We start from the raw sequence: 22,749 nt of genomic DNA, 5'->3' as shown, positions 1-22,749 counted from the left end.
CCCTAACCCTAACGAGAAGTTATACTAACTTCCTTATACGGTCATATCAGTATCACGTGATCGAGACAGTTTTTCGCCAATATCTCGTCAGGGGAGCATTTTAACCCTATGTCATGTTATGGGAGGTGATTCGGAATCAGCGTCCGAAAATACATCGATTGAACTTGAAGTTGGTTTCAACTGTCGGGGGCCCTTCTAAAATAATCTCGAAGATCGACTGTAAAGTGATTTAGCACGCTCGCTGTGACTGCACGTTTTTTCTAGTCTATATTATAATTCGACAGATTCTTGTTGTAATTGTATGTAATCGCATAAACGCGCTTACTTGCGTGTTTTAGAGAGTTCAATTACGCAGGGCTATGTTTAATATGAACATATTCATAATAGCCTGGGGTCGACCCAGGTAATTGCCGAAAAGAAAGGCGCTACTTCGAAGAAATTTAAACGAGTAACATTATGCATTAGTGATTAGGGGGTGCACGATAAAAATAAACTTGCTCGGATTTAAAAAATGTTTGTACCATTATTTTCTAGAGACTGTGAGAATGTTCACAATACCAAATTTGTTATACCTTTTTGGAAAGATCAGTGACTGTGAGTTTCGCCTAGGTGTCATATTTGATGGTGCGCGGCTTTTGAAGCAAAATTAGCTATAAAAGTCGCGTAATTTGACCAAATTCGTTGATTTTTGTCGCATTATTCGGATATATCTTCGGTTCCTTGAATGAGATCATTCTGAAATTGGCGACGACCTTTCAATACTAATTACGGCTTTCACAACTGTCCGAAAAATTTGGTGGATATCGGAGTTACTGTTAATATACTGATCAAAATGGGGCAAAATACGCTGCTTTTAGCTGTAACATAATATGTAATGGTTGGATATGCTTTAATTTTGTCTGTTGTCGGACACTTTCCTTGTAAGTTTATGAATAAGCTAATCAATTTTTGTTGCAATCGGAGGTCGGGAAGGATACTTAATATCTATTTGTTTGAAGAAAATTGTGCTGGCCGAAATTAGCGCTAAAAAACCATCATACAGTCGGCACGCGCGGCTCACTGTCGATGGCGCACTACCTAGTCACTAGTAACATGACATCCGTTAATATTGTCATACGTTGTATGACCCGCCGCGCACGAGTGCGCGGCTCCCCCTGTATCGTCGAAACTCTACAGTGACTATAGTAAAGCGACAGTGGGGGTCACCACGTGATACAATACAACAAAGGGTTTTTATGAAATTTTTAAAGATTTTTATTGAATTTTTGTATAGGGTTATTGTTATATCATATATTATGTGTATATTATTTGAATAGTAGAAGTTTGCAAATGGACAACTTGTATGAATTGAACGAAATTAAAGATATAGCTGCATGCAACAGATGTTGGGAAATTTTTTTTCAAGGGTACAGTTTACCGCATTAAGGTATTTTTAAGAATCATTTTTGTCGGTAAGATCCTGTTTTATAATAATAATATATTATTTGAATAATTTCCCTCTATTTTTTACTATTTTTATTTTAAGCAAGAAATTACCTGTTTTCGGGAAATATTTATTATATGTTTTTTTTACTTAGTGCGATGATATTTTGTAGACATGTGTGATGATGTGATGTCATACATTTTACTTTACTTTACTTTCAAGTTCTTTAAAATCTTCCATACCAAATTATGGCAATATTCATAGTAAATCTTTGGTTTTCAGTCACTCAGATTTCAAATCAGGACACTTCAACAAAGACACATACTCTGCCCACAATAAGGGGCCATAATTTTTAAATCATGTAACCGTATAGAATTATTATTATTATAATATTCAGAATAAAACATAGTTTTTCAGCAAAAAGTCCTAGCAAGTTCAAAGTTCTCAACTCTCTGGAGGTGAGATTTCTACGGAAAAGTGCATAGCCTTAATTGATGATGTCAATTCATCGCAGCTCAGTGCGGCACAGTAGCGCATCTCGCCGATCACAGTAACGCATCGCGCTACAATGCATACCCCTTTATCTTGTTATTTAGGGGTCGTTCACATATTACGTAATCAACATTTTAGCAATTTTTACCCCCCGCCCCCCTCAGCTCTGTAATCAACCGTAATCAAGACCCCCCCCTCCTGACAGCAAAATTACGTTATCATGGCCTGACCCTCCCTCCCCCTCCATAATCAATTGTAACTAAGACCCACCTGCACCCCCCATCCTGACAGCAAAATTTCTCCCAGAGCAAGTTATTCCATATTTGAACAAACCCCCTCCAGATGTCAAGAACTCTGTGACAGTTTTAGGCTTTAAATTTAAATTAGAAGGATTTAAGAAAGATATGATTTCTAAAAGTATTACAAATGATTGCTTTTTTTGGAATGTTTCTATTGAAGTTTTGGTAAGAATTGAGGGAGCCAGTTATGTCAGTAATAAAGAGAAACATAACGATAATCTTTGGTTTGAGGGTCATGTGAGAAAGTGCATTGCTAAAGCTAATAGTACCATTGCCTGGCTTACAAGAAATATTATATCGAGGGAAACAAGCGTTATGCTGGGCTTGTATAAGTCTTTAGTAAAGCCTCATATAGAGTATTGTTCACAGGCATGGGCTCCAATGGCTAGGCATGGAAACTGGTCACTGATTCTTGAATTGGAAGGTGTTCAAAGATCGTTCACCCGTATGATTGATGGATTGGGACTCATGACTTACAGAGAGAGACTGGATAAGCTGAACCTCACAACCCTGCTTGAACGCAGGGTTTGTGGATATCTCATTGAGATGTTCAAGATCCAGGAAGGCTTTGTGGGTTATGGTTCCGATTTATTTGGTCGTTCTGGTAGGACCGTTGCTGCTAGATCAAAGACTCATAGATTCACCACAAATGAGACTGATTTCTTTGCCCAAAGGGTCTTGCGCTATTGGAACAGTCTACCACCAGTCACCACTTGTGAAAGCTAGTGAGTCGGTTACTGGTTTCAAGAGGGGATTAGATGCCTTTCGTCTTCATGGATATTGAGCTAATAAGCTTGGTCATCACTGGGAACTTTCATATATGACATCTTTGATAGGATAGATGTGCCTGTGTCTAATAGGAATAGTTATGTAAGTTATATGAAAGAGAATCCATTGGTAGCTAAGAGGAAGAAGGTTAATATCAAAGGTATTTAGTTAAATTTTTTTAAAGTTTGTAATTATATTGTTTCAAACGTAAAGTGTTCATTTTCTATGAATTTCTTTTTGAGATGCCCAGAGAGGCATTATTTATAATGTTATGTGGTTTCATCCTTATGTGGCAAAGAAGTGTTTCATGAATCTTTATTCCACTGGGAAGTTTGATTATAAAGGTTTTTAAAATAGGATAATGTTAAATTATTGTATATGATAAATAATTAATGTTGGTGGGAAAATATTTATTATATATTTTTTTCACACAGTGTGATGATATTTTGTAGACATGTGTGATGATGTGATGTCATCAATTTTACTTTACTTTACTTTACTTTACTTTACTTTACGTTATCATGGCCTGACCCCCTCCCCCTTTTTGACTTTTTCCCCTGAAAAACACTTTTCTCTACGTTTCATGCTACCCTGATCATTATGAGTCGAAATCATTGTTATGATATCCGGCCAATCACCTTCCCAACTACTTACTTTAGCAGCTGGATACCCGATCCATTCCTAAATTTTATCACTATCAGAGTGAAATTGAGTGGAACTTGAATTAAAATATTGTAAAATTTTTATTATTTTAGACGGTAACAAAGAAAATTTTGATTATGTAATCAACAGCCAACCCCCCCCCCTCATAATCAACCGTAATCATTTGGGAATCCCCTCCCCCCTTGGCTGATTACATAATATGTGAACGACCCCTTAGTCTATTAAGTCTTTATATTTTGTATGGTTTAGAATATAATTGTGGATTGCACCTGTGCATTTTAAATTGTTGTTGTTGTCAGCATGGTCTATTCTCATTCAGCTAACTGAATCAAGGCAGTAAGGTAACTTACGTTTTCGTGACCTCCCGAAAACCAGTCAGGTGCTATACCATTAAGCTATCTCGCCGACAACTCAATCCCAACAATTCACTACTTGTACTACACATTACATGCCTTATCAGCTGCTGTGTTACACACAAGTAATGTATACTACTAAGAGTCTGACCCATATCCACATAATTCAAAATTTCCTCCCAAACCCATTTTCAGACCCTTCTGTGGCCCGCTCGCTTCGCTCGCAGCGGCTAAGTTACTTTTACAACAGGGGCATGCACAGGATTTTTAGAAGGGGTGGGCAAGGGGTGGGCAAGGAGTCGGTGCAAAGCGCCGGCTCCGAGGCTACTGCGACAGGGGTTTATACTGTTTAACCGACAATTTTCTTTGCAGGATGGATGCAGAAGAAGGTGAAAATGGCCTGGACAACAAAATGCTTTATGAGCTAAACAATATTCATGCCTGGGAGCAATGTATAACAGAAAAAAAGCCCTTTTTAAAAGACGTTGTTACATCCTCTTGTCAGCAGGCTTATCAGAAAGTTTGTGATTCTCCTGTCTCATCATTTTTACAGTGCAATCCAAATCCAACTATTTCTCATGATGGGGAATATGTTGCCCTGGTTGCTAACTCTACAATTGAAATCAGAGACAAACAGAGTACCTTCTCTCTCTTGGCGGAGATAAATGTTGATATCCAGGCAGAATCTAATATAAAGTGGTCATCTAATAGTAACCACCTTGGGGTCTGCACCAAGGGAAATGAAATCTGTGTGTATGATGTGCAAGGAAATACAATTCATACTTGCAGCATGATCATAGGCAGCCAAATATCTACATTTGATTTCTTGTTAGATGAAGGACTCAATTTTCTTGTTTTATCTGATGATGGTTTACTATTATCTCATTGCACTTCTGAAAAACAGTGGTTTAACTTTGAATTTCGTGATTCTGTTCTTGAAATGATGCGCCTCTCGGGCAGTGGCAGGATCATCACCACACACTTAGAGTCAAATGGTAAGATCATTACTGCATTAATTGTACTTAATTAATTGTACTTAATTAATTGTACTTAATTAATTGTACATTAATGTCAACTAATACTCAACTAGTAGTAGTTCTAAAAATCATTTTGTTAGTCAAATTTAAAATTATTTAAAAAAGGAAAACTACACTTTGATCTTACATTTTATAGTTATACGATCTCACCACAGGATATGTTATAAGGAGTTGGAATACATGCCTTGATAAAGAAAGCCAGTATCTCCAATTGTTCAACAGATTTACACATGTACAGAAGCAGTGGCAGTTAGGTGGCATAGTGAAAAACAACAGATATACATTCTGCAGACTAGAAAAGTCAACCGAAAAATATATTGTGGTTCTTAACAACAGTAATAGGGTTATTTCGATACATTATCTTCCATCTCTGTCCATCGCCAAGATGTTTCCTTACTCAAAGGTGTGTATCCAAGTCAATAAGTTGATTACTAAAAACATGACTACTAAAAACATGATTACTAAAAACATCTTTCAAGTGTCTTATTAGTTTCCTCTTATTGATTATGCATATTAAATGTTTTGACAATTTTAGGTTACAGATTTAGGGTCACATGAAACAATTGTCGATGCTGGATGGTGGTCTGAAGATATAATTGCTATGTTATCATCAACTGGAAAATTCATCCTCATTTCCTTCAAAACAATGGACATAATTGAGGCAGAAAACTTCCAAATACCCTCTATTTTCATTCCATCTCCGATCAAATCCATTTTCGTTCTCGAGGTAAGCACTTTATGAAGATCCATTTAAAACTTTCAAAACTTTCTCAGTTTGTGACTATCAAATAAATTGCATTAATCTTGATTAAAATATGAAATTTGTAGGGTACTTAACATTCCTTCTGAACTTTTCTCCTCAGCAATCAGGAGAAGCGTTGAGGTCAGACATACTGAAATCAATGAAACAGCTAGTGAATTGGTCGGAAGATGAGTCCCATGAGGTGAACGTGAACTACAAGTTGTACCAGCTCCTACAGACATCACCCTCCATCCTCTTCTACCAGAAGATAGTTAATAAAGAATATGGAGAAGCAATCTTGTTGGCCAACAAGTTTGGGCTGGACAAGAATGAAGTCTACAAAGCTCAGTGGAGCATGAGTAACAGTCACATCTCTGCCATAAACGTGAGATTATTGCACAGGGCTCAGTATTTCAATAACCACTTATTAACTCCTTGTTAATATCTATATATTAAGATTAATATCACGTGGTCCGGCTGTATGAAAATTACGGTAGTGTATTCTTATGATCTGTGATTTGTTGTAGAAACATTCTGTTTCAGGATTTTCTGTACAAGATTACCGATTATGGTTGGGTTCTTGATGAAATAGAAGTATTTGTTCCGAGTACTCCTGAGTTTGCATCTCTCCTTCTTGAACATGGACTAAATATCATTGAAGAGTTGTAAGTGAACTCTTTAAAATATCTTATTTTAATTTCACTGTTTTGACTGAATTTTTCTTGAATGACCATCTACACCCCCCGCGCGTGAGGGCACGTTTTTGCTAGTAATTTGCGACATTACTTTATGGATATCGAATCTCGCGACTTCAACGAAGTGCTGGGGACAAGTTTTCAATAATTCACAAACTTTTCAGTTCCTATCGTTTTAAGCATCGTTAGGGCTTTCCCAGAAACTAACTCTCATCATCCTAGGATAATCATGTGTCGCACAGCACTTGTTTCAGTAGAGAGTGTACTCGCCTTTACGAGAGAATGACGTGTACGTTTCGGTCACCTGCGGAAAAAGGAAGTGAGATATCGAAAATCTGAGATAAACCCGATCGATAAAATCCTTTCAGGTAGGTGCTAGTCAAGATTTCATCTCTTTAGACATTAAGATGGCTTCAAACACCTCACAAAAAGTTTTCAAAAGTAAAATTGACTCGCGACCTACAAATACCACCATAAAACTTGCCCTCATATATTTTTGAGGGCAAGTTTTTGAGCGCGCCGCGTGACTTTGTCTCAGCAACAGCAAGACATAGTTACAATCTCGCAACTATGAACAGACAAGGAAAATATTGTATTAATATCTGTCAAAGGAATTTAATGTATTTTAACAACTTGTTCTAATAATGCTAATAACTAATCGATGAACCTCATAAATGGTCGGCCCGGTTTGAGTGTATAGTATGGATTGTGCTCTGAAATGGGGCGCTGTTATTGGTTAATACAGCGGCCAATCAGGATCGAGCTGGTTTGTGGCTGCAGTTCAAATTTAGGATCATATCTGATTAGGTACCTAATTAGTGATTATGCACTTTAAAGTAAGATTAACTCGGTATTCACAATCCACATTAAATCGCTACATTTTGCAAATCAGCTGATATTTGTAACTTTAAAAAATAGTTGTAACTTATATATTTATACAGGTCCCCGGTTTAACAAGCATTCAGGATAGAAGAACCAGCAGCGGTTAATGACACTAAAACAGAGGTGGAGAATTACAGTAAGAACAGCAGAAAGAGTGGAGTGAGATAAATATCTTCTCTTTTTCTGCACTGGTTACTGATGCTCAACAGTTATTCAAGAAAATTCTGGCCTGGTTATGTTTTAAAATTAGATATAGCCAGGCCCATGTCAGTTTTGTTTATGTTCTATTTATCATGAAAAATGATTGTGCTCGGAGTGATCTGGGCAAAAAATTAATTCGAACTCCACGGGGAATCGAACGTGCGACCGCCCTGCGATGCACTAGACGCTCTAGCCGTCACGCCACACGGGATATACGCTAATTAAAATTGTGATGTCTATATAGTGCTTATTTGGCAGAAATTAGTACCGCATACAATCCTCAATTTTGAGTTTGTTATGATTGTAATTGGGAAGTGGGAACATTAAACAACTCTTCTGCATTTAATTGGAACTGTCTGTACAGTGTACACGATAAAATACATTGGGTAATTACAAAGATTGTGTACAGTGCATTCGGGGGCTTTGCTTTTGACTGATTTATTTTCCGGACAGTTCTTGGAAGTTCAATTAAAACCAGTGCAGTAGAAGAGTAAACTTGCATGAGAGTTAAAATGGTACTAACTGTCTTCTCATTTCACCTCTTAACTGACAAGTGACATGTCAGAAACATGAGTCGTCTTATAATGATACAAACACTATATTATAATAATATGATTTTCACGTTAAGTAGTCAGCTTGACCTTGATTGGTTGCAGACAATTGTTAATGTGGATTGTGAATACCGAGTTAATCTTACTTTAAAGTGCATAATCACTAATTAGGTACCTAATCAGATATGATCCTAAATTTGGACTGCAGCCACAAACCAGCTCGATCCTGATTGGCCGCTGTATTAACCAATAACAGCGCCCCATTTCAGAGCACAATCCATACTATACACTCACACCGGGCCGACCATTTATGAGGTTCATCGATTAGTTATTAGCATTATTAGAACAAGTTGTTAAAATACATTAAATTCCTTTGACAGATATTAATACAATATTTTCCTTGTCTGTTCATAGTTGCGAGATTGTAACTATGTCTTGCTGTTGCTGAGACAAAGTCACGCGGCGCGCTCAAAAACTTGCCCTCAAAAATATATGAGGGCAAGTTTTATGGTGGTATTTGTAGGTCGCGAGTCAATTTTACTTTTGAAAACTTTTTGTGAGGTGTTTGAAGCCATCTTAATGTCTAAAGAGATGAAATCTTGACTAGCACCTACCTGAAAGGATTTTATCGATCGGGTTTATCTCAGATTTTCGATATCTCACTTCCTTTTTCCGCAGGTGACCGAAACGTACACGTCATTCTCTCGTAAAGGCGAGTACACTCTCTACTGAAACAAGTGCTGTGCGACACATGATTATCCTAGGATGATGAGAGTTAGTTTCTGGGAAAGCCCTAACGATGCTTAAAACGATAGGAACTGAAAAGTTTATGAATTATTGAAAACTTGTCCCCAGCACTTCGTTGAAGTCGCGAGATTCGATATCCATAAAGTAATGTCGCAAATTACTAGCAAAAACGTGCCCTCACGCGCGGGGGGTGTCTAGGAAGGTCACTGAGGATGGCACAAGACACGATTGTGGTACTGAAAGTTCTATTCCCAAATAAAGCTAAAGCTTTGATAAACAGAAAATCATTAAAATATAAAAAGAGATTTTGAAAGATTTTTGAAGAGAAGCATTTCTGCCGCCTCCTCGACCGAAATTCTGCGGTTTTCACTGAATATTTGACCAGTGACCAATCAGTTGGTGAGAGTGACACAAAAAAATTTATTTACAAATTTTACATTACTTACTTGCTTTTATTGCTATCAGACTATTGCATATCTCTTAAAGTGATTTCGTTTTATCACAGGAAAACACCGCCTGAGGAGAATGAAAAAAGCGGAAAAAATGAAGCTGAGGACGATCTTCCCCAACTTATATCTTCTGTAGCACCGAAAAAAGAAAACAAGAGTCTCGATATTGATATAGAGAGTAAATTAACGTTCCTCTTAAACGCTAAAGTTATTCTAGCTCTGTACTCAGAGATTCTTGAAAGGGAAATACCAAATGAGTTGGAGTTCGACGGAGAGATGTTCAAGGTTATGTGCTCCCTTTCTCTGGTTCAGATAGGAATTCTCTTTGCTAAGAGGGGCACTTGGACTGCTCTGGATATTCTGATGACCAAGACAAAGGTACTACATTTGATTGATACTGTAGAGCTGATGTTAAGAAATTGTAATGCTAGAGAATTCAGATTTCATTCTTGAGAGTTAGAAATATGTTTTTAAATGTGATTCGTATACAATGTGAAATATTAATGTTGCAGACTCGTCCTCTGGTAGAGCCCTATTGGTTGGTGATGTTATCTTATCTTCCGGAAACTTTGGACCCTGTTATATTTGCTGATATTCTACCTGAATTTGTCTCCAAACCTTCCTTAAGGTAAGAAAATACAAAACATGTCACCAGTGTTAGGAATATTTCTTTTCATAGTATTTAGTATCTAGAAATGCACTAAAATGTAACAAGATCAGGATTAAGAAACTTTCTCATGCACTTTCCAATTTCAAAGAGCCAACTTTTAAATCCTATAGTGGTTATAGTCCTAGGCATAATGTACCTACAACTCTACAAGCCGTTGACACTGATTCTGTAATGTATTAGACTGTGTAGGTTGAATAGCTTTATACACTTGCATCCCACACTTCCTCCCTAGTGGTCTCAACGTTAATAAGCTTACACGTCCTGCTAACACCATACAATACCTCTACCTTTACAACATACATTTCCCTGTGTAACCTTTCACTTACTTTTTAGTTTATCCACAGCTACAAGCTCTGTCTGCTGGGTTTATGCTGTTACATTAATTTTAATGCTTCTTGAAAAATGACAAAGTCGTGAAATTTCAGTTGCTCGGTGGACCTTGAAGCTTGTTTATCAGACTGGTTTGACACTGAGAAGATCTCACAAGATAGCGAGGGAGAGTTCGGGGATACTGAGGTCGGATACTGGGACGAGGAGGATATTGACGGGATAGACTTGGACATATCCACTCTGTCTTGCACCAAGTTAGTTGAGATGAGTAATTCGGTAAAGTTTAAATGAATATAGTAGATCATTTAAACATTCCAATCATGCACCTGAGGGGTATTTATTGTTTAAATCAGAGCTCATTTTTAACAATACTGAATTTAATTTTACTAAGTTACCGAAATTTGATGAAATTCACCTTTCTTGCCCCAACAGTATAAATTCAATGAGACGATTATCCTAACCATTGAGGGTTTATATAGTTTCATAGTGTGACAAATTTTACATCATCGTGCCATTTAATAGGGCCACTAATATTTACCAATATCCTCAAACTTCAATGAACGGTGTCCATAAATGATTGAGACATTATAATATTTGAGATTTACCGTTTTCCACCAGGACCCCTGATGATCTGGAGATATCCTCGGCCCTGGCCCCTCTAGTAGGCACCATGACTCCGCACTCTGTGTACCAGTGGTATACATCCCGTGCTAATCAGATCCTATCTGAGTCTTGTCTGTTTGATAATGCCGTGTCACTGCTGGAACTGGGAGTGGAGAGACTGGTACCGCTGAAACTTAATCTGGTTGTTATAAAGCTTATTGAGTCTGCTGTTTGCAGACTTAAGTTCCAGGTTTGAACAGTTTTTGAACCGTGAGAGCTTTATTTTTAAAGTTCTTAATATAACGGACTTACCTATTACCTACATTTGTACTAGCTGGTGGTACCTATTTATGATACTTACAGGCTACACCAATAATTATATATAACTTTTACCATGCGTAAGTTGTACGGTTTCTCATGTTTCAGAGCGTAACGTTTGATTCTATCCTCTCTGTCCCCTTCCCCGAACTCCTCTCTTCTCTTTTGGCAAACTGCCAACCTGAAGATAAGATAGGAAACATTGTGGACGTGTATCTTCCCTTTATCCAAGATATGGAGGAGATGGTATCGGAGAGAGTGGAAGTGAAGAGTATAGTTCAGAAATATGTTGTAAAGATATGCCGTGATAGTTTGCTCCCACTGCTTCAAGTGCTTCAATCACATGTTAATATGCACATTACACCTCTCTATAATAAGGATGCAATTTTAGTTCAGTTAATATTGCTTGATCGATCGATCAAAGTACTCTATTTTTCTCTTTGACACTTAGGTGATTGTGCAACATTATTTAAATATTAAGTTGAAATTTGATTACTCCAGGAATTTAACGGTATCATACAAAAAGAGGAGGAAGTCCATTTTACGGAGCAATGTCTGGCTAACTGCCAGCAGCAAAAGAGTTGGTTGTCAATTGCTAAGGAGGTTGTGGAGTTACTCAACAACAGGTTTGTCAATCATGATCAAACTTGCAAGATTCATTGATCATCTTTTATCGTTAACTCGACTTTTAAAAGAAGCTGCTTTGGTTTACAGTATGAGTTTGAATTATGATTCATTGAAAGTATTGAAGATATCACCATGTTCAGTGAACTGCAACTGAAACTGGAATACAGTGAACAGGTTATGAAACATCTGGGAGTTCTCCCTCCGGCACAACTCTTCAACTCGTTCGAGGACGAGAACCTGTGTAAGGATCTCATGCAAAGACTGCTAAAGGAATCATTCAAAAACAAGGATACTGAAACTGTGGAGTTCATCAAGAAAATTGTTGATAAGAAATTGGTTGTTTTCGATTTTTGTTTCAAGGTTGGTTTGCTTAAATTTCAGCATCGAATATTCCATCTAGGGTGTTTACATTTTTGCCTATTCTGCACAAAATGTGATAGTCATTTTCATTACGTTCAGGTTATCTAATATCTTAAGTTCATGTTTATATTGTAGTAATCGAGTAACAGAAGAGTTAAACTCCTATTCTCTCAGCTTGTGTTTGAACAATGTCTGGAGACTGGAGATCTAGATATCCTCCGTGTTGTATCTAGATACAGGGAGGAGTACCTGGAGGATAATTGCTGGGCTAATCTGTCACAAAAGTACGCTGAATTGTACCTCCAGGCTGCAACCGACATCAACCATACTTACATTGATCTAGTCAGGTCAGTTCACTTTGAGCGGTTTTTTTTTCTGTTGCTTATCTTGCTGTAACTATATAGCTTCCATAGGACACAAGCTGTTTGTGACCAGAATGATAGAAAATGGTATTTAAGGAATGTTTGATATTAAACACCTGGCATCAAGCCATAAAGTTGGGATTGTTTTTCAAATCTTGTAATTTTTGAAAATATTTGAATTGGAGCCAGCTGAGATAAATGATCCGAAAATTTTTCGATCTGATTCGTTTCTCCAATTATTAATGTACCAATTGACTGAACGTTTATAAGAAATAGTCAATAAATAAAAGACACGTAATATCTAACTTAAGTATTAGATGTTTAATGTTTATTTTAAGTCTGAGTACAAGTTGTTACAGGAATGTAGCTACTAGTACTAGTTCCATCTAATTTTGTGCGGTTACGAGATATGAACTCAATCAGACAACAAGAATTGCGCCCGTTGTTTCGTTGTGGCGGACGCTAGATTTCCATTCACTACAAGCGCTAATCAGCTCACTTCATAACATGAACATTATGCTTTGAATAGGGAAACACTTGTGATTCAATTCAATTGCCGTAGAACCTAACTTTTATCTGTAATCTAAACCCACCTACCGCAATCTTCAAAATCCACGTTTTTTTGCAAAAACGTCCATTCGTTACCTTTCACTATTGCCTTTTTACAAAAGGGTACGTGAATGGAAAAAAATATCAATAAATAAACCGAATTCAGTCTAACCGGCAATTATCCGTATGATCTACCTAGATCAGCTACACAACAAATAGGCCCTCTGAGCCTGAGAGTCACGATGAGAAGTTTCATCTCCGGAGACAGTTGCTGGAGACTAACTGGATCATTGCTACTATATATGGCTGTAATATCGTCTGCTGGAGAACAGATTATGTGTACGTAAGTTTTATACAAGGTCACCAGGTCATATTGTCTCTTCTGTCGATTATAGGGTGAATAAAATATCGCCTGATCTGACACTTTGAGTTGGGATTTCTTGCAAAAAGCTGTTTTCTTCATTACACCTATCATAACATCTACCTGGCCGGGTTCTGTCAGCCACATCAAGGCTGTACAAAACATATCAAATTTCGAACAAGCTGACTTGAAGAACCCGTCCCTCAGAGCTGAAATGTTCTCCCTGGATACATCCCCTTTACAGAGTAGTAGCTGGATCGCCCGATGCAGCTCCGTTTCTAGACAGTTGTTCATCTTGTTCTGGAATTCCTGGCTATGAGATGCCATCCACGATTTCACCTCTCTGACAATGGTAACAAGAATTTCTCCAAGAGTGTCTTGCCTGTTCGGATCCGGACACAATATCTTCTGTAACAACTGACACCCCTGCGGGATATTAATTATTTATTTTTGAGTGAGGTTCGCCTGCCACTGACATGATTAAGTTTTGCTTCATGGATCTTCTGACAGTTTCCCTGTCAGAAGTTTTGCTAATATATTTACCCATTTGATAAGTTTAACATCTGGACCGTCACTGTCTTTTCCTATCATCCAGCCAGAGGACCCTGTACAGATGTAAGCCCGCAGCAAATTAACTGCCTCGTCAAAATCTACCGTCTTATCCTTTAATTCGCTTAGCCTGAGATAGTTGAAAATTAATCGACACAATAACCCAATAGCAATGGCAGATAAATGTTTGTGGAGACATTTTGTGCTGGTGAAAAATCCAATATGGTGAAAAATTACCTGGTCGAATTGGTTATCCCTAGAATCATCACAAATATTAGTGCTACTTGACAACAACGTTTCATTTTTATCCTATTGCAAAACAAAAGAACTAACGAAAGAGGACTTCAGCTGATAACTTATAGCGACAATTACGTCCAGGACGATATTTGTAATGATTTGAGTACCAGGTGCCAAACTGGCCTAAATCAAACAATGCGGTGTACGGGGCCGAGTAGTGCTAATTTCATGAGTGAACCTCGAGCAATGATTCTTCAGCAATGATTCTGCACCTGGTGATTCTGAGAAATGTGAACGGTTATCGATTACCAAACTGCCTGAAAAATAATCTAAGTAAGTATTTTCGCAGATATTTATTCAGTCTGAAAAGTGTTAGTATTTGGTACAGACAACCGGGAATATAGTTTTGAAGACAATTCTCACAATTTAAAGGGGTGACTTTATTTGTAATTTTGATATATGTCAGTATTAATAAAACACGTTTCTATCTCGTAAGGGTAGTAAAATAAAATGTATAAATATGTTATACCTAAACGTATATCTTATGTACAAAAACATCATGTTTAAATTTACAACTGTCATTAAATCTGATACTGCTCTTTAAACTCTAAGCCAAGGGTGTCGAAGAAGGTCGGACAATAGGATTCTGTGATCAGGGTTGGGGTTCAGACAGCTCCTGATGAAGTTGAGTCTCAGTGTCCGGTTGGAGTAGGTCGGGTTGAATTGTTCCAAGCTCTTAAACTCCTGCACTGCTTTTCTGTTCGTGAAAGGACAGTCCCCGTTAAGAAGGATGAAGGCAATACAACCAATAGCCCAAACGGAAGCCTGGAAAGGACGATAGGATCCAGTCAGGAAATATTCAGGAGGTATGTAGACATCTGTACCACGGAAGGTTGAGTAAGGATCTGCAGAAAGTTTGCCACAGGATCCAAAATCTATCACTTTGATCTGTTTGGTGACGGGGTTGTAGAGAATGTTCTCGTCCTTGAGATCCCGATGGTCGATGTTCTGGAGAGTGAGGTAGTACACAACGTTGACCAGCTGTCTGATGATATTAGCACTTTCTTTGGAGGGTAAGGATCTGCTTTTGTCAACATGTTCGAAGAGGTCCTCAAATCCGGGATTGTACTCCATAACAAGATACCATTTGCCTTCGTCAGGTTCTCGATAGACGTCCAGTAGGTTTACAATATTGGGGTGAGAGAGGGACTCCCATAGGATCAACTCGTTAGGTAGCCACTCCTTCCTTGTCGGACACAATGTTTTGTTCAAGCATCTCCAACCATTCATGATCTTGACAGCTCGTAATCGTTTAGAAAGTATCTCCTGGCACAGGAAGACTTCTCCGTAACCTCCCTCTCCGAGATGTTTTATAAGCTTGTACTTCCGGTGGAATTCAGGGGCTCTTCCAATTCGTCTGGATTTCATCTTCAGTAGAAAGTGTAGGAGTAGTAGTTGTAGGGTTTACTTGAGAAGAAGAAAGAGTAATGTGTCGCAATTGGAAATAAGAGTCGGCATTTATACCGGAGTGTAACTTTGAGGGCCGGTTCCTATTGCTTGTTGAAACTAACATTCCGTCACGAAAATCACGCATATCAGATGTTTTAACCCTCCCAGTCTCCGATAAACAGGACACGTGAGCATACAAGACAAAAAAGCCCCAATCAGTACATTATGAGCTTTGAGTCACGTGCCAACCCTAATTACATAATTAGTCGACCACGTGACCCTTGTCGGACTTAAAATATCCCTGCTATATGATCTCTGTGTCATGCAGCTCCCAACTAAAAGCAAGATATATTTATTTTGCTATATCTATGGTAATAAGCTACCTGGTAATTAATGGGAATGTTCAACTGGCTTCGTAGTTTGGTGATTTTCAGTAGCAATTATGCAGGATCCCTGTAAGATAAGTTCACTTCTTGTAGTACAACCATATTTTAGAGTTCCTCTTTGAACCAGTATACTGACTACAGAGTATAACTTCTCTCAATTGGTTGATATCTCTATAAGTTTTAACACTAGAGGTACTTGCCATTGTGAGTCCACAACCCTGATAAACTACATTGTACCTTGGCGAAAAGTGCCGATTACAAAACTAATCGCACTGATTTTCTGAAAGTCTGAATATCTTGTTCCGCAATTTGCTGCCCATGCGCTAACATAAGTTTACATTAGTTGCACGAGCGTAATAATAATATAACCCAATAATATAGTGTCAATAAAGAGCCACCTATGAATTACAAGAACGAATCATCTTGACAGATGCATTGCAAGTCACGTGCCAACGTATTCACTGCTCTGAGACCCGGGCATCTAACAGTTTCAAGGAAATATAATCGTCCCAAGAAATATATACCCTGGAAATCAAAATATTATTTATAACACTAGAAGCGTGAAGTTATACGCTAATCAAACTTCACTGAAATTTTGATCGCAGGTCGGATGATAATTTTATGTTTGGTAGAAGGCCACTAGTACTGTGCCGTTTTCAGAAGAAGGGTAATGGACAATGGTGGTCTACTGTTCTCTGCGTTTGTTTTTAGTAAAAATTGTCGGTCTAATCTTGATTGAGATAAGACGTAACTATTTATCTTTTTATCTAAAGAAGGGGGAGGGCAAGAGAGGACTTTCTCCTGCTGATAATAGATATTCTGCTATCGTGATAACTTTTATATAAACAGATAAGATATAGAAAGTAGAAACACAAAATAAATTTCGTGTTTAATTCTATCTTCAACGTAGCCTTATACCCCCAGGTTTCTGTTAAAGTCATCGATAATATCTCCCGTTCTATCTGTGATCCAGAACAAAATGCACATCCTGGAAGATATGCGGAAACTTGGAGTGTTGCTGAGACCAGGACAGTTGGACAAAGAGAACAAGCAGGAGCTCTTGTGGATATGTATATCTAACAGCAGCAACAACTACCGACAGGTTTTAAATCCTCTAATTTAACTTGATTATTTTTAACTTGAGGACTTGATTAATGATTTAGTTGAAACAATCTTATTTTTATGGTACATTTTCTGGCTCAGAAAAATGATTGTTTCACTACGTTATTCTGAAGCTAGCTAGTCTACATACAATTACAATAGATCAATAACTACTTTCTTGTTTAGGAGGAGCTGCTGATGTCCTTGTCAGATAAGTTGGGTGTCAGCAAATGTTACACTTACACCAGAGTAGGAGAAATAGCTTATCAGAACGCTGGCACTGGCTCCTGGAACTACTGCACTCAGATCTGCAGTAAAGCTATCAATGCAGGTACGTGTGGGACCTTTATACAAAAATACATTTTAATTGTCTCGAATTTTTGTAAGGGTCCATTTAACTATAGAAACTAAAAGAAAGTCACATCTCGTAGACAATATAAAAACTGAGAAAAATTGAACGTCAAAGCTTTCTGAAGAATTCCAACTTACTTACAGCAACAAATATTTGATATGATCTGTTTAAACTATCAATTTAACTTATATATTTATCCTCTTCCCATCCTCTTCCATTTATTATTGTAAATCTCTCACATTTCAAGTCCTGGTCGCCGAATTATTCCAAATATTCATCTTGACAACACCATCGTTATCTTATCTTCACCAGTCAATACGATCATCCATTCTGGACTTGGCCTACCGCACTGTTTGTTTAGTTCTTTCTTGTCGTCCGTGGTTTCTGCCCTGTTGAAACTTTGTCAGTCGACTCACAGTTCATAGCTACATTTTAGCGTGGCAAATTCCATCGTTCTACCCACATGATATATAAATTTGGTTTAATTCTTTAGTCAGGTGTGATAATATTTGTTTTTAGTGTACCATAGAACGCAGATTAAGATGAATGTTGCGTTGATAAAATTAATAAGTTAGCTTCTTCAAAATGTTACCTTGAGAAAAGACTTTGCTAGACAGGAACGCCATACTTAGCTGAAACCTACTCTTTAAGAAGGCTCTGAAACTTCGTACTGTGAGACAATACACAAAGAAATTAGCCAGCACATTGCAGGTCATCACAGCGCTCGCCACTCTGAAAAACTCCACATAGAACGGTCCTGGTACTTGCGGATCTTTCTTTACAAAAGGCTCTACCATAAAATAGATACTTAATGGTAGGTACGAAAGAGTAAAAACTGCTGCTGTAAGACACACAGTTGTAACACCCTACCAACGCAGACTTTCTTGAGCTCTTCTAGCTACTTTTCTAGCCTCTCTGAGCAGCAGGATGGCTGAGACGATTATTATGATATTTGGAGCAAACAGGTTGATCAGAGCAATTATTGGCGACAGTACAATCCACAGGTTGGATGAATATTTGTAGGTCAAGAAGTGTGTCCGGTGATCAAAGATAACATCATCTGTATCAACAACAAGGAAAAGGGTAGGAATGGAAAGCAGGATTACCCAGATTCCGATACAAAACTTGTGAGTTTTCTTCTTGGACCAAAATGCTGTTCTAAAAGGATATTTGAGAAGAAGCAGCTTGCCTAATGTAAGTACACTGACAAGAGAAGAGCTTGTGATAAAGGCGTAGTAGTTAACAAAGAACCATGCACAGTTCAGTGCCTTATTAGAGCTGAGACTGCTGTTGTAAAACACGGACACAGTGACGGGGATAATGTTGCAGAGAGCATTGAGCAGATCACAAACAGCTATATGTTGTATTAGTACCACTACTATCTTGTGAAGGCGGAAGGCTTTGTATTTCATAGAAGCGATGAGTATGGTAGTGTCTCCTAATAGTGAACATGTCACCACAAACGATAACCAGCCCCCATAAGCGTATCTTTCTGCTTCCTTCTTAATACCAAACTGGTCGTAGTTCGAGTAGTTGTAAAACATCGCACAGAAGAAAATACAAAAGTGCTTTATCTCTACCTCACAGTGTTTGTGCCTTTGACTCACGATTTTAAAATGTAGATTTTAGTAGGCTACTAAAATACGTGGACAAAGGAAACTGCATTGAATATAATATGTGACTGGTGTACAATGGAATCCTATTGTTGAAAATATCAGGTTGGAATGTGATTGCTGAAGTTGCCTGGCATGTCTAAAACGGTGATATTGTTTAAAATAACAGACATAACAACTTCGTATGAAACCTTCTTCAATTTGACTCATCCAGTAAAATTGTCCTTTATTTGTTGTCAACAAAGTTTCAACAATTTGTTCGAATCTGTGCTCACCCCACTATCACGTGACGAGAAGTCACTTTTTTAATCTTCTAGCAGATAAAATGTGGTGCAGACACAAGTTTTCGAACAATCTGTCTACTTTTAGAAATTTAATAAATCTATAACATCCATCCCAACAGGTTGTGAAGAAATAGTGCCACTCTGCGTGAAACTACTGAAGAACCCTGACTTCCCTGACACGCAATTCAAAGAAATTCTCTTCCACTTCGCCATAAAGCACGTGCCCACCTCCCAGATAGACGAACTACTGGACATGTACCACAGACTACCCGGCTACGTGGAGTCTAAGAAGAGGAAGGCGGAGGAGGTGGGGATTGGTCAGGAGGGGGTCACGTGCATCAAGGTTCAGAGGATCACCTCTTACAATGAAGTTATGGGTGAGTTGTAATATTTTGTGGTTCGTCTGATATCCTACATTTAGTGTGTGTTATATTCAAATGTTCTAAAGTGAAGATATTATATTGATCCTCACTCTTAGTAAGGATACATTATACATTATACATGCGTAACATAATGTAACCAAGTTGTAACCACTTGTTATCACAGATCTGGAAGAGAAGATAAGCAACGAGGACAAGTTAGAGGAGCTGTATTACTGGTTACTTGGCAGATCCTTATCTTGCACCAACTCTCACATTGATAAGATATCTTCCTTAGATCACGTCATTAACTCGGCTCTTATGGAACCTTCCTCTGATATCAAGATAATATCCAGCAAGATCAGCGATATCTTACAAGGTTAGCATTTAGAATACTTCAAACTTAAAGGATTTTGAACTTACAATTCTATCTTGTTTGTTCCCTGAAAAAGCCTGTCATGTTAGGTTGTTGTTCAGCATAAGTTAAGATCACCATAATTTTGGTGGATGTTAATTTTCTAATTCTCAATCGTATCACCACCGCATCCCTCCGTTGACCTATGATTTATTCCAGGAAACATCCTGAAGGAGATGCAGGGCAATATAAACGTACCACGGTTCACATACGACAAGTCCTACAGACGTGACGTCATCATGAACCTAGCTGAACAAGAAACATGTGACCTGGCCGTGTCCCTGGGTACCAAATACAACATGGACATCTGGGAGATCCACTTCAAACACTACCAGCACCTGCTCCTAAACGAGATGCAGGTTTCAGAGCCTGTAAGTAAAGTGTTGTTATCAGATGATGACAGGTTTAAAGAGAAATGTGGCAGAGACCTGTACCCTCTCCTCGGTGGAACAAAGTACAACACCCTGGTTACTTACTACACCTTACTGGATGATAGCACTAATCTCAGGGCTGTGAACAAGATACGAGCTGCTATTCCTGGGCTGGATTATAAAGTATTTCTAGCTGCTGAGTCTCCGCAGTCTCAGCTGGATCTTCTTAAACCTCTCCTTAAAGGTGGTAATGTTCATGTTATAGGGAAGATAGGACCTAATGTACACTCCTCTCTGACTAAAAGTGCAGTGTTCTACTGCTACGCTCACAAATACTTCTTTAACGGGGAGGGTAAAACAGTGACGTCACACTCGGACAGATGGAATAAAGTGAGGGACATGTTACAGTTTCTGGATCAAACTGCTCTTGATAGACTGGTAACTGAAATCTGCCTCTCTTCCGATTACAGCATTGGAATGGAACTCCGACTACAGATTTGTAAAGGTCACCCTGATATCCACCAATTTTTGGAGAATTTCTCGGTTGAACTGTTTGAGAAATACAAAGACACGTATTTCCAGAGTTACCTGAAGTCGTATGAGAATGTAGAGGTGTTGGATGTGCTGCTGATAGCAATGTGGTTAGATGGGGTGGCGTGTGTTGATGCGGAGGGTTTGTTGAAAGTCAGAGAACCCGTGCTGGGAGTTGAGGAGTTTGCTGATAAGACGATTGAGTTCTTGTTGGAGGGAAGGAAGGTTCCTGAAATTATTGTGCTGCAGGAGGAGATTCAGAATCTCATTCAGGTACGCTTTAAATTCTGCATCGTCATCTTTGATAACCCATTATTTTTGACTAAATACTGAACAGTGGACGGTTATAACTCCGAGTGTTCCACCAAAAACATGTTATATATCTGAATTATGATCAACATATTTCTTCAAGTTAAGTTTTACAAATAACTTAATTTATCTTATCAGATCGAAGAAAGGGAGTTATTTGAGACCCTCATTAAAAACTCACACTACGTCGTACCACAAAAGAGTGTTATAGAGAAACTTAAAGCAGTTTGCAGTGCTACAAACCTCCGTGAGGGTGTTCTCGAGAACATAATCTGGGCACTGGAGAAGTACCTGACAACTGAAGACGACACAGAACTGCTGGTCTTTTTCAAAACAAAGCCTCTAGTTAACCAGTACTGGCCAGGGACGGACATACAGCCCAGCTGTGTGCTGAGTGATGAGTTTTACTCGGCCCTGTGTGAACCTGTCAGAGAGTTAGCCAGGTGTGGAGTGTTGTTTGAGCTTGTTAAACTGTGGAGTGCTGTAGAGGTCAGGGAGGTTTGGGTTCAGCAACTTCTCCAGACTATCGCAAAGTGAGTAAATTAGTGTAGTGGCTATATTACTTCTCAATTATTGAAGTTGGGATTACATTTTAGGAAAAATTGGATGAAATTGAAAATTAGAATTCTTGACGGCTATTTTTCCAGGTTGCCTAGTGTAGTTACAGCAGAGCACACCCCAGAAATCAGTGAACTGTTGCTGGCTATAATCCAGTCTCAAACCTCTGACAACCTATTTGAGGATACTATCCTATCCTGTTCCAAACTCTTCCCTACTCCACTATCTCATATCCTGATACTATCTTCTAGTTATGACGACCTCGTCTTTGATGTTATCCCTGATATTGTACTAACTGATCTAGAAAACAAGACTTTGTTAAGCCTCGTTATTGAAAAGGAAGTTTACCTTCAATTAGTAAATACTGACTTGTATCCGCTCATAGCAAAGGAGTTGACCAAAGAAGGCCGAACGTTAGATTTTGTGAGAGATGCAGCTTCGAAACTGAAAGATGCTGGAAATGTTGTGGAAGGATTAAGTTTAATGGCCCAGTATACCAAATCTAACTATAGTACCTATCTATCTTACAAAAGTTTTATGTCTTGGCGATAACTATTTTTTTGGATTTTTGAATGTTAGATAATTTGAATGTTTGATTGTTTGTGTTAGGTTGTAATTCTAATATTTTTGTATAAAATGATTTGTGCGATGGGGTTGTTAATGAATAAATTATCTTTTTTCTGAACCATCTTTAGTAATTATTTTTAATTTGATCCAAACTAAGTCTACAAATCATACAAATAGATATTTTCA

The 22,749-nt window shown here is 38.2% G+C and overlaps 1 protein-coding gene across 1 annotated transcript; it reads left to right on the top strand.

Annotated features, from left to right (window-relative positions):
• The first annotated feature begins 1,840 nt into the window (after window positions 1-1,840).
• LOC134812057 (NBAS subunit of NRZ tethering complex-like) lies at window positions 1,841-22,684 on the top strand. Its single transcript, XM_063819244.1, has 21 exons — window positions 1,841-1,881; window positions 4,371-4,993; window positions 5,191-5,438; window positions 5,571-5,762; window positions 5,899-6,162; window positions 6,321-6,442; window positions 9,359-9,680; window positions 9,815-9,930; window positions 10,398-10,556; window positions 10,921-11,155; window positions 11,332-11,568; window positions 11,725-11,849; window positions 11,991-12,210; window positions 12,385-12,557; window positions 17,028-17,205; window positions 17,391-17,535; window positions 19,573-19,830; window positions 20,000-20,191; window positions 20,387-21,402; window positions 21,577-21,971; window positions 22,086-22,684. Exons 2-21 carry the CDS (start codon window positions 4,372-4,374, stop codon window positions 22,546-22,548), a joined length of 5,682 nt encoding a protein of 1,893 aa, XP_063675314.1. The 5' UTR covers window positions 1,841-1,881; window position 4,371; the 3' UTR covers window positions 22,549-22,684.
• The last annotated feature ends 65 nt before the right edge of the window (window positions 22,685-22,749 follow it).

The sequence above is a fragment of the Bolinopsis microptera genome, chromosome 2 (assembly GCF_026151205.1).
Source record: "Bolinopsis microptera isolate Bmic1 chromosome 2, MBARI_Bmic_1.0, whole genome shotgun sequence".
Lineage (NCBI taxonomy): Eukaryota > Metazoa > Ctenophora > Tentaculata > Lobata > Bolinopsidae > Bolinopsis > Bolinopsis microptera.
This window is presented reverse-complemented; position numbering and strand designations above follow the sequence as displayed.